The sequence below is a fragment of the Polyodon spathula genome, chromosome 30 (assembly GCF_017654505.1).
Source record: "Polyodon spathula isolate WHYD16114869_AA chromosome 30, ASM1765450v1, whole genome shotgun sequence".
Taxonomy (NCBI): Eukaryota; Metazoa; Chordata; class Actinopteri; order Acipenseriformes; family Polyodontidae; genus Polyodon; species Polyodon spathula.
Genome location: NC_054563.1, coordinates 5386853 through 5399201, shown reverse-complemented (window position 1 = coordinate 5399201; position 12349 = coordinate 5386853). Strand labels below are relative to the sequence as shown.

The following is a 12349-nucleotide window of genomic DNA, read 5'->3' as shown; positions in this document are numbered from 1 at the left end:
GCCAAACTGGAAGAACAGCAATGTGACAGTGCTTGAGCCCTGTCAATTGTCACAAAAACCTACTGCATACTACAGTAGCTGTGTGTCAAACTACACACTGGGGAATGAATTAAATTAATATATACACATCACTAGGTGTAATTTAAAGGATGAAAGAGAATGGGGAACAGGACGAGGCTACAGGTTGCTTAACGTGACTTTAATGTATTTTACATCAGGAGTGAATCTTCCTGGCTAAAGCTATGGAGATACACAATGAGTAATGAGATGGCTGTTGGCTGTTAGTCTGCCTTTGACAGCTAGGCAGCACCTTTATCTTCCCACCAGCTGTGAAGGCACAGCAAATATTGCTTTTTTACTTAAATAAAGCTTTAAAAAAAAAAAGAGAGAATACGTGTATATGTCAGCGCACAGGATGTTGCAAGCACAGCATCCCCAGCTTGAAAAAAAGATCTCTAAAGCCTTGTAAGTCTCACTCTACAGGTGTGCAGGATCTTTTGATTTGACATTTGCAGGCAAGGCGCACAGGTTAATATTTTATAGAAAAAGCAATAACCAGGCGCAAAGATACATTTTCAAAGAGGAATAAAGCCGTTTAATTAAAAGCACTTTGTTCTGCTGGCATGAAAAAACAATTTTTAATGGAAATTAAGGCTGTCGGTCATGAAGAGGTAGTTTACCTGTGCAATTTCAATTGCAGTTTTTGAAATTAATGGAAGCCTTTACAAACACCACAGGGGTGCTTTTAAGTTATACGTTTTAAAAGTCACTAGGATGTGATAATTGAAAAAGAAAATGATACGCAAAAAGAAATCTAAACAACAAATAAGATATATATTTAACTCTGATATTTCATGAGGGCTTTCGAACCCGGTATTTCTTTCACAAATACCCATAACGTAGATTAATGCTGGATTTATTAAAGGGAACAAAAAGTTAAAGAGTTTAAATGATGTGCTGCAACTTGACAATTTAAGTTAAGTGTGTGTGGGAGTGTGCTTCTTATTTTACCGTTCTCTAAGGGAAAAGGAAAAATAGGCATTTCAGGGTTTTCTTCTTTTTAATGTAAAAAGTATGCAAATCAATAGCTGTGGCTCTGAGTTTGTGTAATTGAATAATACTCCAGAGGTTTCACTGGAATTCAGTGCTTGTAAGCAGCTGTAGTAATTTGCATAGTCAGCTTGCTGCCAAATCATATTTCAAATATTGTAATTTCTTATTAGTTTTCCTTTTTTTTCTTTAAAAATTACATTTGCATTTTCAAAAAAAATGTTTTGGTAGATTTTTGGTACGATAGTAATTTTACTCTTGTGTATTCGCTGAACTCGTTTTATGTTTCTGTTTCAATAAAAACAAGCAAATCCCGAACCCGAACCCAAACCCGAACACTTCCAGGGTCTGAAAAAGGTAGCAGTGGTCGGCGTGATCAAAGGCTTTCTCTTGATCTAAGGAGACCAATCCCACATTACAATCACCCTTCTTAGTTATTAATAAAAAATCACAGCTTAAAAAATTGTTGTCAAATATTGTTCTTCTAGTTACAGAATAAGTTTCGTCAGGGCGAATTATTTTGTCCATACAGTTCTTCAGGCTCACAGCCAAGCTTCTGGAAATAATTTTCAGATCGGCACATAAAAGTGAGACAGGTCTCCAGTTTTTGACACAGGTCCCCTTTCTTGGGCAGCAGTGTGATGATGGCCTTACGCCAGCTGAGCGGCAGCTTCACGGCCTCCAGGCTCTCCTGCAGCACCAGCAGCAGGTCTGGCCCCAGCTCCTTCCAGAAGTGCTGATAAAACTCTGCTGGCAGTCCATCGATCCCTGAGGCCTTCCCTCTGGCCAGCTGCTTGGCGGCGGTGGTCAGCTCCTGGAAAAAGCCCCATTTCCCGATTCTACTGCACCTCTTGGCTCAGGCTGGGCGGTCCCTCCAGTAAAGTATTTGCATCAGTCTGATCGCATGGCTCGCTGGAATACAGATCAGTGTAGAACTGCACTGCCGCCTCACTGATCTCCTCCTGGCCATTCAGATCTCTGCTGCAGGGCAGCCGGATGCAGGGCAACTGCTTGCTGTTCGCTCTCTTCCTCTCCAGGCCAAAGAAGAAGCTTGTGGGGGTGTCTATGTCTCTCATCTTGATAAATCAACAGCGCCCTTATGCCCCCAGCAGTTTCTCCTCCAGCAGGCTGCCCAAGGCTTGTCTCCGCTCCACCAGGGTCTCCTGTGCCTGTCTCTTACTGTTTTTCCTCTAAGTGTTTTTACTATATCCCATAACTGCCTCAACTATTTTAAATTGGCTTTTTTGCTCTTGCCATTTTAGCCAGAAATCTTTAAACTGTTTTGTGCAATTGGTGTTTTGCAATAATTTGATGTGCCCTGTGTAATCGGAGTACAATTATGGTATTATTGTATTATTATTATTGCTTATATATTGCTTTTGTGAATGTATTGAGGTGGTGTAGGGGTGTGTATATCCTATCCAGTCTTGCTCTGACTGTGCACTGGGAGAGGCAGTGTGACCAGGTGTACTGGCGAGTGGTGAGATGCAGACACCTCCAGACATCAACCAAACCACTGGACTTTAAAATAGCAGCCAACTCTCTCACTGATGGAGGATGAGGTTCAACACTATTTCTGTCTTTATTAAAATCCACTGTTCAGTTAAAATCACCCCCCACTATTAAGATGTCTTCATCATTAATTGTTTAAAGAGTCTGCTTCAAGATATTCAGATATAAAACTGTCCTTTCCTAGATTAGGAGCATAAATGTTAATGAAATCATATATGATCTCTCCTATCTTGGCCCTTGCTTTTACAAGCAGCCCTCTATCTCTTTAAAATGTAAAATGTCAACATCCAGGCCTGGTGCTACTGAAGCCATGGCTCAACACACACTGCCCTCTCCATTCAGCTAACCACTCACCTCATTCTCTGTACCTTTGTGTGTCTCTAAAAAAGCCACCCCCGCCCTCTTACAGAAGAGGGTCCTAATTAATTGAGTAATTGATTAATAATTGAGTCCTCTTAAAACTTTGTCTGCAGCCATTAACATCAAAAGAGATCAAACTGATTATATCCATAAAAAAATCAATTAAAAAAAACTATTTGTAGTTTTCTGGTTTAACATGTTCCTAACTGTTTGCATACATTTTTTCAGTCTGTACCGAAGAGCAACGTGCGTGGAGCTCAAAAACAGTTTTAAATCCAGAAAAGAGCTGTCTCTTTTGTACAGCGGTATTGGCGCTATGCTTTAGTGCGAGAGGTCCCGGGTTCAAGCCCGCCCTCCGCCTGTGTGTGGATTGCCTCGCCCTGTGTGATGCGCCTGCCTGCATTAACCTAGATCACTACATTGGTGTCAGAAATGGACGCAGGTACCCTGGCACGCACTCGTCGGACTGTGGCCTGGTTAGCAAGTCCAAGGCGGACTTGAGGCTTGCAGGGGGGAGTGTAGCGTGCACAGGAGAAGGCAGCAGCAAGGCTGGTAGTTGACGTAATCACATACAAAGACATGAGCCAGACATACGCTCCCTGCAAAGGAGCCGGCTCTTTTGTACAGCGGTATCGGTGCTATGCTTTAGTGCGAGAGGTCCTGGGTTCGCACCCGCCCTGTGTGTGGATTGCCTCGCCCTGTGTGAGGTGCCTGCCTGCAGGAACCGAATTCGCTACAGTATCATATCATAAGCTACTTGAATTAAACTGGCGGTAACACAAATTTTACATAAACCCGATTACCAATTCCAGACTCCAAGTCCCTTACCTAAAGTAACATTAATTTCAGAAGACAGTGCTTTGAGTTACATACTCATTTGAGACCAGTTTACTCAACGAAAAAAACAATCCGCCAGCCCAGTGGATCAAAACAGGATATTAAGCAAAACAACCACACTTTGACGTGTTAGTCTGGAAAAACCGAGTAAAGAAAAGATTGCATTTAATCTACCAAACCAACAGCATTTCACAAACTTGTTCTACAGTTTATTTGTAACAATACTGTGTCACAATGCGTGTCTTTGTAAGAAAACAAAAAAAAAAAAACCCTACAGACCAATACGTTTTGCATTAATCATTATTTTTTAATTCTGATTCTGATTAAATAGTATAAGGTACTTCTGATTTAAACAAACATGTTAAGTTCCTGACAGAGTTTGTAGCAAATTACTTTTATAACAAATGTGATTTTTATACAGACAGTTCACTTCCACTCATCTACCAATCAAACACATTCGTCAACACTGTTACTGGGCGCTTATGGTGTAGCTCTAGTTGAATAAAGCAAAACAAAAAAGTTACTTAGTTGACTAGTAAAACTTGGCGGTAGAGCTGGCTTCATAATACATCTTTTACTTTTAGGGATTAAGTGTAATGAAATGCTAAGGATTTTAAGGTTTGACCGTATTTTGTGATCACGCGACCCCCTTTTGGGTCAGGACCCCCAGTTTCAGTATAACTTAAAAAAAGGGAATGACCTTCTTCAGGTTTTTAATGATGACTCACATCTCATTCAGGTCCTCTGAGTTTTTTTACAGTGCATTCAAGCTGTGAATCTCAAAGTACATCTGTAAAGAAAAGATTGATACCGGTAGAGGAAATTAACTGCAGAGGTTTAATTTAAGGTAGCCGAAAATGGTTCAAGCAAACATATTGTAGGCATCCATCAAAAGCCTTGATAACTTTATTACTTCAGTCTCATAGCTGCTATTGTATCTAAGGGGTGTCGAATTTTATACATAAATGATGTCTGTCTGTCAAAAAGTTTGAACTTTTAGCTGGAAATTCCAACTAGGCAGTATAGTGAGAAATACTGCTACTTTATAAACTTTTGAAGGACAATAGAAGATCAACATGAAGAGTCTCCAGGAACCACGTGTTTATTATCCTGAAATGACAGCTCAACAATCATGTGCAATAAATGCAGAATATCATTCTAACTGGCAACATGAGGAAATGGAAATCCTGCCGTCCATGTTAAAGAGCCTTGGCAACATAGGCCATTAACTTGAGCATGTGCTGTGCTTTACAATGTAAGAGAGTTACACCTAGAACCATACAGAATAGTACAATTGACTTCTCCAGTTCTAGGAGGTGCCAAACAAAACGTCATAGAGTGGTACACATTGGCCAATGATGGTGGGGTGAAGAGGATTGAATGTTTGGCCTCATAGGTGGTGCTGTCAAAGAATGAAAATTTGCACTGTCAACCATAATACTCCCTCTTCCATCCTCTTCATCCATTTATTTTGCCCAGAAATTGCCCTCAGTTTTTAGTTAGTGTCACTGTGCTGTGCTTGTTACCAGGTACAGTTGAGGAGATGAGACAGTGTTGCCTGCACCATGCCAAGGAGAAGAAGTGTTCTCACAACCCTTCTGATTGTGCTACCATGGACCATCCTGCTGACCATCTGGCATCAGAACCCTGCTACTCGCTATCTCACCATCCTCAGAAGTAAGTGTAAATACTTGAGGTAGGTTGACTTGGGATCAGTTCTGGCATTAAATGAAGTAAAGCCATTGAGAGCAGGTGATCAGCTCATAAGCAGAAGAAATACACACAATAAAGCTTAAGAAAATATTGAAAATATATAAACTAGAGAATATATTTAAAACATACACGAAAAGAAAATTAAAAGGAGCAGATGTTTATGGTTTCTCATAAATGTGGGAATTTTGAGTTGAGTCACCTGCAGTTTATAGGGGTCCATGTCCTTGCAGCATATTTTCAACTGGGCAGACCGGTGTAGTAATTCTCAAAATGGTTTAAAGACTAATGAAAAGAAACACTTAACTCAGCATTACCACTGATGTCTACAATCGTTTATTGGCAAGTTGATGGATTTGCATGTGTCTCTTGATTATTTAACTGCATTCCAATCTTAAGGAATTCATATTTGAAAGTTGTTTTCATATTTTTGTTTTTTTGCAAAACTAATTTTCCAGAAGAAACCTATGAAAACTCCACTGCGAAAAGCTTGCAGATTTTAATAAATGTGACTCAAATCAAAGAAGAACAACACACTGCATGCGCCCATCAGCAAGAGTCCACGCCTGCCCAGCAGACCGCACGCCGGTATGTGTATTCCAGGCCACCGGGATGGTCCAGGTGGCTTCCCACCATCTATGTGATCACACCAACGTACACCCGCCCTGTCCAGAAAGCTGAGCTCACCCGCCTAGCCAACACTTTTCTCCACGTTCCCAACCTGCACTGGATCGTGGTAGAGGATTCGCCACGGAGGACCAACTTGGTGGATAGCCTGCTGGAGAGAAGTGGCCTCAATTTCACGCACTTGAATGTGGAGAGCCCAAAGAGTGTAAGGATAGGTCTGGCCAAGGATTCGTCTCACACCCCCAGAGGGACGTTACAGAGAAACCTGGGGCTGCGCTGGCTTAGGGAAAACCTGATCCTCAGTGACTCCCTGGAGGGTGTGGTCTACTTCGCTGATGACGACAACACCTACAGTCTGGAGCTCTTTGAGGAGGTACAGCATGCAAGTGCGAGAATTCGTTATTTTAAGAATTCACAGTCCGTATTTAAATATACTGGAAGAGGCTTATTTAGTTTAGGAAGCCACCTCATCTATGATGTTAAAAAAGGTTGATTATATTACAAGTTTTGAATAATAAATAACACAAGGTAGATACATGCTGCTATCCACTCCACAGAGCTACTGCCTGGGGCTTACTGGCTGCCCATGAGTAAGTATAAAATATTTATTTATAATATACAGTTAAATAACAATAATTAAACAGTATTGCTAATGTTTATGTAACGTCATGTCCATCTAATGTTATATCTCATTGAGAATTCAGGTTTAATTTGTTGATTTTTTTTTTGTTATATGGTTTATCAGTTGTATGTGGTCTAATTTGTTACCCCCTTTTTTAAGGGTTTGTTCAATTACCACATTTCTGTTGAATAGTAGTGTATCAGTGTTTGTCAGTAAACCACAGAGCACACAATTGTGTTGTCTCTAGATTTTCTTCTTGTATTTAATCTCCAGATGCGCTCCACTCAGAAGGTCTCTGTCTGGCCAGTGGCTTTTGTGGGCGGTCTACGATATGAGGCGCCCAAGCTAAACGCTGCAGGGAAGGTAGTCGGTTGGAAAACAGTGTTCGACCCCAATCGGCCCTTTGCGATTGACATGGCAGGGTTTGCCATCAACGTCAGGCTGGTGCTCAAGAGACCCCGGGCCAACTTCCAGCTGAACGGTGTCAAGGGAGGGTACCAGGAGACCAGCCTACTGAAGGACCTAGTTACCATCGCTGAGCTGGAGCCAAAGGCCGCAAACTGTACAAAAGTAAGGATTAAAGTACAAAGATTCCACTTGATCCAAAACTTCTTAGAACCTCAGACATGTACATTTGAGGAGCATCCTTGAAAAAACTTGCTAACCCATAATTTTCTTTAGATAAGATATTCTTGCTTCTGTTACCAACCGAATACAATTCTCTGAAAGCTAACATTTTTGTGTATTTTGGAGTTTTTTCCACTAATACTCTTTTTAAAATTTTACACAAAACAGTTTTTGACTGTAACATTAAGCAAAATTAGGTGAATCTGAAACTGTGGGATAGCAGGTTTTCCCAGAGAACCCTTTAAATGTTTGTTCATCAAGACTTACAAATCACATTGTGCTCAACAGGGCTGTCCTGTAAATTCTAGATTCTTTAAGGGGTTTTTGTTGTTGTTGTTGTTGAAGTATTTAAATAAATATTGTCTGTTCTCTGCAACTGAGCAAACAATTTTTTGTACCAGTACTGAAATACATTTTACTTACTAATTTAAAAATGTCTCGTTATAAGAACCCCCCAACACACCAATGCATTATCTTATTAGGAAACATCAACATGAAGATTGTACTTGGGAACAACTATTAAACATTAATGAGTTTTTTTAACTTTAGAATTGTTATGTATGTTCTTTGCCCGGGGTGACTTCTCATACATCATTCTAATGGTTATTTTGTTGTATTTTTGTTTTCTGTTGTGCCCGCAATTCCTTTCAGAAGTATTTATAATATAGAATATTGGATTTACAGAAATCAGACCCACCCCCTCTCCCCAGTGTATTGCTTCTTTTCTTGTGCAAGTATCCATTATTCTAGTAAGAAAAAATAACCCGTACGCAAGCAGTATTTCAGTGGTAACCTCTAGCTGTGTAAAATAATTAAAAATAAATAGTCCAGTGACAGAACTCTATTTAAAGCTACTGTAAAATCACTGCAAATAATTTAACAGAGGAACCAAACCAAGTAAATCTATATGTGCACCAGTGATAGGCTTCTTTGCTTTTTTTTTTTTTTTTTTTCTTTTTTTAAAACACTGACTATTCAAGAATGCAACACGTGTACGAATGGTACAGTACGTGCGCTTCCAGGTTTTAATGTGACCTAAAATCCTTTTTTGTAAAGATGCTGTGGTCTATTTTCAGACACTGATCTAAACAACACCACTCTATTAATCCTGCTGGAGTATCACCCCAGGGGTGACCCACTTATTAACATTACTAAATGCAATGTAATTATACTGAAATGAGGTTCTGGAAAGATCAGGCTTATGCATTGTACGTCGTAACAGCAGACCTCATTAATTTCCAGCTATTCTCCGGCTACAGCACAGCTTGAATGTAAGGTAACTTGTTGTAACGTTATTACTGTATATAGTCATCTTAAAAGATATTAACGGTAACCTGAAACAATTACAGCACTAAAAATAAATAAAGGAATCTTTAAAGCTCTAGTAAAACCTTCCCCATAATGTGTTTCTTTACGACAGTTTCATAGAAACATTTTAAAAATCTTAACCAGGGTGTTGCTATTAATTGTTGCAACACAAGCATCAAACCCTGGGGATGCTCAGACGCATAGATATTAAACCTGAAGAGTGCTTTGGAGACCTGTGTTAATTTCCAAGCCTTAGTAGACTGAACGCTTTTCAGATTCCGTGAGCAATTTTATATAAGTGTAAACCATTCTAATGTATGGTGTAGCATTACATATTGTATGTGAAAAATTATGAATACTGGGTCTGCCTTTTAAACCCTTTAATCCCAGCAGCACCACACCAAATATTAAACGTTATGTATTCCCAGACTACCCAAACTTCAATTGACTTGTGCTAAAACAGGCTTTTCAGGTTTCATCATAATTGGATTGTAAGTTATCTAGATACTGTATATATATAAGAATATAAGCGTCACATACTGACAAGCAGTTGGACAGACAGAAACCATAGCCGCTTCATTCTCCAGCATGGTACAAGTGACACGGCACAGCATCCTATCAGCACCACTGTATAAGACACATCATTCCAAGCCCACAGACGGAGGATCTTTGAGGTAAATGATGTCCTGTCTTAATTGTGTTGCAGGTTCTAGTGTGGCACACCAGAACTGAAAAGCCTACATTGGTCAATGAGGGGAGACAAGGATTCACAGACCTGAAGGTGGAAGTCTAGACAATGGACTCCCTGCCCTATGAGTAAGCTATAGATTCAGTCAGACTAATGACACTCCACTCCACAGCATACTTCTAATGGAAATTGATGAAGTATATTTGCCGGTCACTTCATTGTTTAAACATGACAGGTTTTTTTGTGTGAAGATCTGGTGTTCATCCTGCTAACTTTCTACATGTTTAATAGCCACTTAGATATTTTCACCTTAATGAAGCATGACATTTTAGTGGAGCCATGAAATACCATGAAATAACCAACCTCCATCAGTGGTTGCTTTAAATATGCCCAACGTTATCACACAGCTGTGAAACATCATTAGCTGTTATGAAAACTAATTAAATTGACATTACAGTACAGCTTTTTCTTTTGTATTAAACAAGACACATATTTTTACTGCAAACATCCCAGACCTGCAATTTCCTGTTTCTCTCCTTTCTTACAGGAATGGTTTAAAGAGAAACGTACAATACCACCTGTTTAATATCCTATTATGTGTCATTTGTATATTTTGTATACTTCTCTATTGCTGTTTCTGCTTTGATATACAAGGCCACAAATGAATGAACGAATGTCCTTTTTTTTCTTACCCCATACTGCCCATCCTACCCACCGGTCGAAAATCTGTAAACAAAAAGTCTCAGTTATAGAGAGGGCAGATAATGCGGCTGCACAGTAAAAAAATAATTACAGATTGTTAGATTACTCTTTTGTACTGATGAAAGGGTGTAATCCACATTACAGTATCTTTATCAGTATCAGTATCTACATCGTCTGTGTCCACCTATTTTTCTCATTTCTTCTAACTATACTCTTCTTAATATTTAAAGGTCAGGCTGTTTGAAGATGTTGGCAGTTTTAAGAACTGCATGTGTTTATAAAGCTTACTGCACTGAATGGCTGCCAAGGCAAGGCAAACCAACGGAAGAGGAAACTGCAAGCCACATAGTCTCTGTCTTTCGCCACGCTGGCTACAAGACTGTTGCAGTACTGCTCAAGACCAAGCACTTCAGAGAAGAAAAGTACTGCAAACTTCGCCCGACCAGCTCCACAAATATAACTACTCTATACTTTCTAACCGTTCAGAATATAATGGTACATATTATATTCACAGACTCCACTTTGCACTCTCACTGATACCTGACTCATATTCCAATATAGGACTACAGATCAAATTTCGGTTAAAAATCCACATTGGAATTTTTTCATTTTTACTTTAACACACTGGCTGACTGGCAGAATAGTATAGAATTTGTGAGGCAGGAGAATCAGAGCGTGCTACTGATACTGCAGAGATGGCCTGAATGAAGCACTGCACTGTCAGATACGGGAGCACATTTCTAACTGCCAGCTAACCATGCATGAAATAGCAATCAATGTGCAGAGAGGCATTGAAATAATAACCAAATACTATGCTACGGTGCAGTGTTAAGTCCAGTATACACAGACAGCCTATGTGTATTTGAAAGTGGCTTGGTGCTGGCAACAAGCCACATGTTGCTTAAAGTTTCTTGCAAATGTTGCTGGATTATTAGAGTTATATGGAACTAATGACATTACAAAGTTTAAGAGCAGGAGGCCACAATGGAAGCTTATATTTTAATTTCTGCGTAGAGACGATTTGTCACTGTGCACAAACACACACAGGTCCTCTGATTTTCAAAGCCTTGAGTTTAAACTCAAAACTCCGTAACAACAACATAACAAAAAGTTGGGAGACACCTACAGAAAATGTCATGGTATTCCTGTCCGTTGTCTGCAAGGTTATAAAGTGGAGTAGCCATGTTGCATGTTTTGACCTTAATGGACACCAGAGAAAACACACCTGGTTTTCTTCAAATGATGGTCAGGGTTCTTGATCACAAAGTAGACTGGGTGACTTAATGTCTTCAAAGCAGCCCTTCTTAAAGCACGATGTTCCCTGCAGTCAAGTTAGGGTGACTAACTCCTGGCCTAGAGCAGAGCTACCAACACCACTTAATACACTGCAGCGCCTGGTTTCCCTCGGAGGTCTCCCACCGAATAAGCAGGCTCAGCCCTACTTTGGTAGCTTTATGTTTTGTCCTCGCTCTAGCAAAAATACATGGACAATTAGGAAATTGTGAGCAAATTGGGAGTTTCAAAAGATCTGTTTCACTCAAATTATAAAAATGGGTTGCCGGAGAGGGTCATTGGAGCAACAAGGGTTGGAGTTTGGGGATTTGAGGGGATGATAATGAACTGGTAAATGGCTAACAGAGTATAGGCCAGGCTCATTGGGATGAATTACCTTGAATTGAGGCCTTAGAATCTTGTCATTGACCTTAATTAAGCTTGCATAGTAGCTGGGCCTAGTGGGTAATTGGGTTCCTCGTTGAGTTTGACTGGTTGTAATCAGTACTGTGTTATCATTGTCTTTGTTTTACCACACCTGAAGTAGCACTTGATTTGTTATTTGTTTATCTTGTTGTCCTACACGGTACCTTCAGAAGACACTAAAAGATATTCATTTTCTTGATATCAGTACCGAAAATGTTTAACTTTTGTATAAGCTTTCAAGCACTTGACAGTTGAAGGATGACATTGCAGCATTTAATATTCTGATTATTTTGCATATTTGTCTAATATATAAAAAAAAAGTTAAAAAATCACCTGCCCACTGCAACATTTCAGAAGTTATGGAAATAGTAGCCTTACACAGTATGAATAATTCATAAATAGTTATTGTAATTCGCTCACCAGGCTCTCCTGCCATTCATCCGTCATAGTTTAGGTGCCCATTTTTCTCTAACTAGTGCACATGGTTTAGATTGAAATAGGTGATTGTTATCATTAGGTTTTATTATCAAAATGACTGTGAAATGTTTCTAGTTTACATTGTCAGTGATTATCTGGATGCAAGCAACAATGGTAACAATAGTATTACC

At 39.6% G+C, this 12349-nt stretch overlaps 1 protein-coding gene across 1 annotated transcript; it reads left to right on the top strand.

Annotated features, from left to right (window-relative positions):
- Positions 1 to 4624: 4624 nt before the first annotated feature.
- LOC121302931 (galactosylgalactosylxylosylprotein 3-beta-glucuronosyltransferase 1-like) lies at positions 4625 to 12047 on the top strand. Its single transcript, XM_041233291.1, has 5 exons — positions 4625 to 5436; positions 5928 to 6469; positions 6992 to 7288; positions 9360 to 9469; positions 10274 to 12047. The coding sequence occupies exons 1-4, from the start codon at positions 5325 to 5327 to the stop codon at positions 9444 to 9446; spliced, it is 1038 nt and encodes a 345-aa protein (XP_041089225.1). The 5' UTR covers positions 4625 to 5324; the 3' UTR covers positions 9447 to 9469; positions 10274 to 12047.
- The last annotated feature ends 302 nt before the right edge of the window (positions 12048 to 12349 follow it).